The sequence below is a fragment of the Aristolochia californica genome, unplaced genomic scaffold (genome assembly GCF_029961685.1).
Source record: "Aristolochia californica isolate CCGP_79_NKW_82.1479 unplaced genomic scaffold, dmAriCali1.0.hap1 SCAF_11, whole genome shotgun sequence".
In the NCBI taxonomy this organism is placed as follows: domain Eukaryota; kingdom Viridiplantae; phylum Streptophyta; class Magnoliopsida; order Piperales; family Aristolochiaceae; genus Aristolochia; species Aristolochia californica.
The window spans coordinates 29,174,768-29,176,591 of NW_027181782.1; the positions used below are offsets into that span (position 1 = coordinate 29,174,768).

At 45.8% G+C, this 1,824-nt stretch overlaps 1 protein-coding gene across 1 annotated transcript; it reads left to right on the forward strand.

Annotated features, from left to right (window-relative positions):
• The first annotated feature begins 439 nt into the window (after positions 1 to 439).
• LOC137943739 (ABC transporter A family member 8-like) lies at positions 440 to 1,459 on the forward strand. The gene is made up of 2 exons (XM_068789177.1): positions 440 to 497; positions 1,017 to 1,459. Exons 1-2 carry the CDS (start codon positions 440 to 442, stop codon positions 1,457 to 1,459), a joined length of 501 nt encoding a protein of 166 aa, XP_068645278.1.
• Positions 1,460 to 1,824: the final 365 nt, after the last annotated feature.

Sequence of the window (1,824 nt, forward strand, 5' to 3'; positions counted from 1 at the left end):
TCGTTCTCAAATCTGAAATCGGCCTCAACACTTCCAAAATCACACGGCGGGAACTCCGATTTGGGGACATCGGAAGGGTATTCTCCCAAAACCACGTCGGTAATGGCTGGTGTGGGTTCGACCTCAAAACACCCCTCCTCACGGCCAGCCGAATGTCTCCCTGAACATGAGAAGGTAATATTTTTGGCGATTCTTCCGACAAGGATGTGTTTCTGAGAGCCCTCTATCTCGGAAAATCCCCAAAAGGGCGGCTCTTTGCCACTGAACACGGAGGAGGCTCCGTCGGCGTTGTCAAAAGCAAGTCCGGTGGGATTTGACTTCCAGCCACCACCTCCCATTCCCATTCCAGCTCTCGGCAGTCCAGCGGGGAACCCACTCCAACGTATTTTGAGGTAAGCTTCTGAAATGCCATCGAATTTTATGTCTCAACGATTTTTCCATGGGAGTGAAAGGGTTCCAAGGGGCTGCCCAACGCTGCTCAAATTTTTGGCCTGGAGGTTCTCTGTTCTGTTAAGCATCGAAACAGTACCCAATTGATGGAATTCGGGCTTGTGTCTATGAATTCCGTTATGGCATTTTTTTTAGAATTCCAGGACGGTTACAGAAATTCATCCGGGTGATTTGTTTTTCTGTGGCTCAGCACAGTACCTGTGCGTGTGTGCATAGTCAAATTGAAGGTGGGGCTTAATTTTTGGGTTCCATAATTGCTGCTCGGGCACTGTTAGTGGGTAGGTTTTATTTCCGGGGAAGTTCAGCATATGAGAAGGGAGCCCTCGTGGTACGAAATGGAGATATAATTTTTTTGGGTGTACTGAATAAATTTGGTTGGTTATATAATGATGCTTTTAGTTTTGTTTGCACGAAAGGTTATCTTTATGCACTGAAAGTGGGACAACAGCCCTTGGAATCGGCTTTTACCTCTTCTTTTCAATTTCTGTCCCTAAATCAATTGTCTGCTGCCAATTCTGTTGCAAATTCTGGATTGAGTTGAAGAGATCTCAAAAAGTTCTATCCAGGAAAGGATGGCAACATTGCTAAATATGCACTTCAGGCGCTCTCTTTTGCTTTACCTCAAGGGGAGTGCTTTGGTCTGTTTGGTCCAAATGGAGCTCGACCAACAACCTTGCTCCCTATAGCAGTGGATGAATCGTTGATTAGTGTCAATCTGGTTTATGGAGGTGTTGGTGACACACTGGCTGGGAACTACGGTGGTGGTATGAAGAGGCGGCTTAGCGTTGCCATTTCCCTGTTTGGGGATCCTAAAGTTGTCTCCATGGATGCACCTAGGACTGGATGGGACCCAACTTCAAGATATGACTTATGCAATGTTGTCAAGCCTGCCAAACAAGGCCGATCTAATATTCTCACCACACATGCAATGGAAGAGGCAGCGGTTCTTTGTGATAGGCTGGGGATCATTGTGGATGGAAGTTTGCAGTGTATTGGAAAACAGAGTTAAAGGGTAGTCCCGAACAGTTTGCTGCTAGACAGACAGCAACCACTGCTGAATTCGGTGATTTTAGGCTTAGTAGTTTGGTTTTTATGGAAATGGTGGCGAGTTTACTGTGGAGAATGGCTTTTATGACTGTTGAAGGGAACAACTGTAAATTCTGGGTGCCTGGACAGCATATAGGTGCTTCAGTTTTGGATCCTCTTCTAGGTGATTGGTGGGAGCTGAATACTGTTGATTATGGAGTCAAACAATTTGTAACTATTATGTTTGCTACAAGGACGACCAGAAAGGGGGAGTACCGGATGTCTAGGCTCAAAAGTCTTATTGAACAGAGGAAGTTGAGCAATTACAGTCCTGTAGTTGAGCACAGC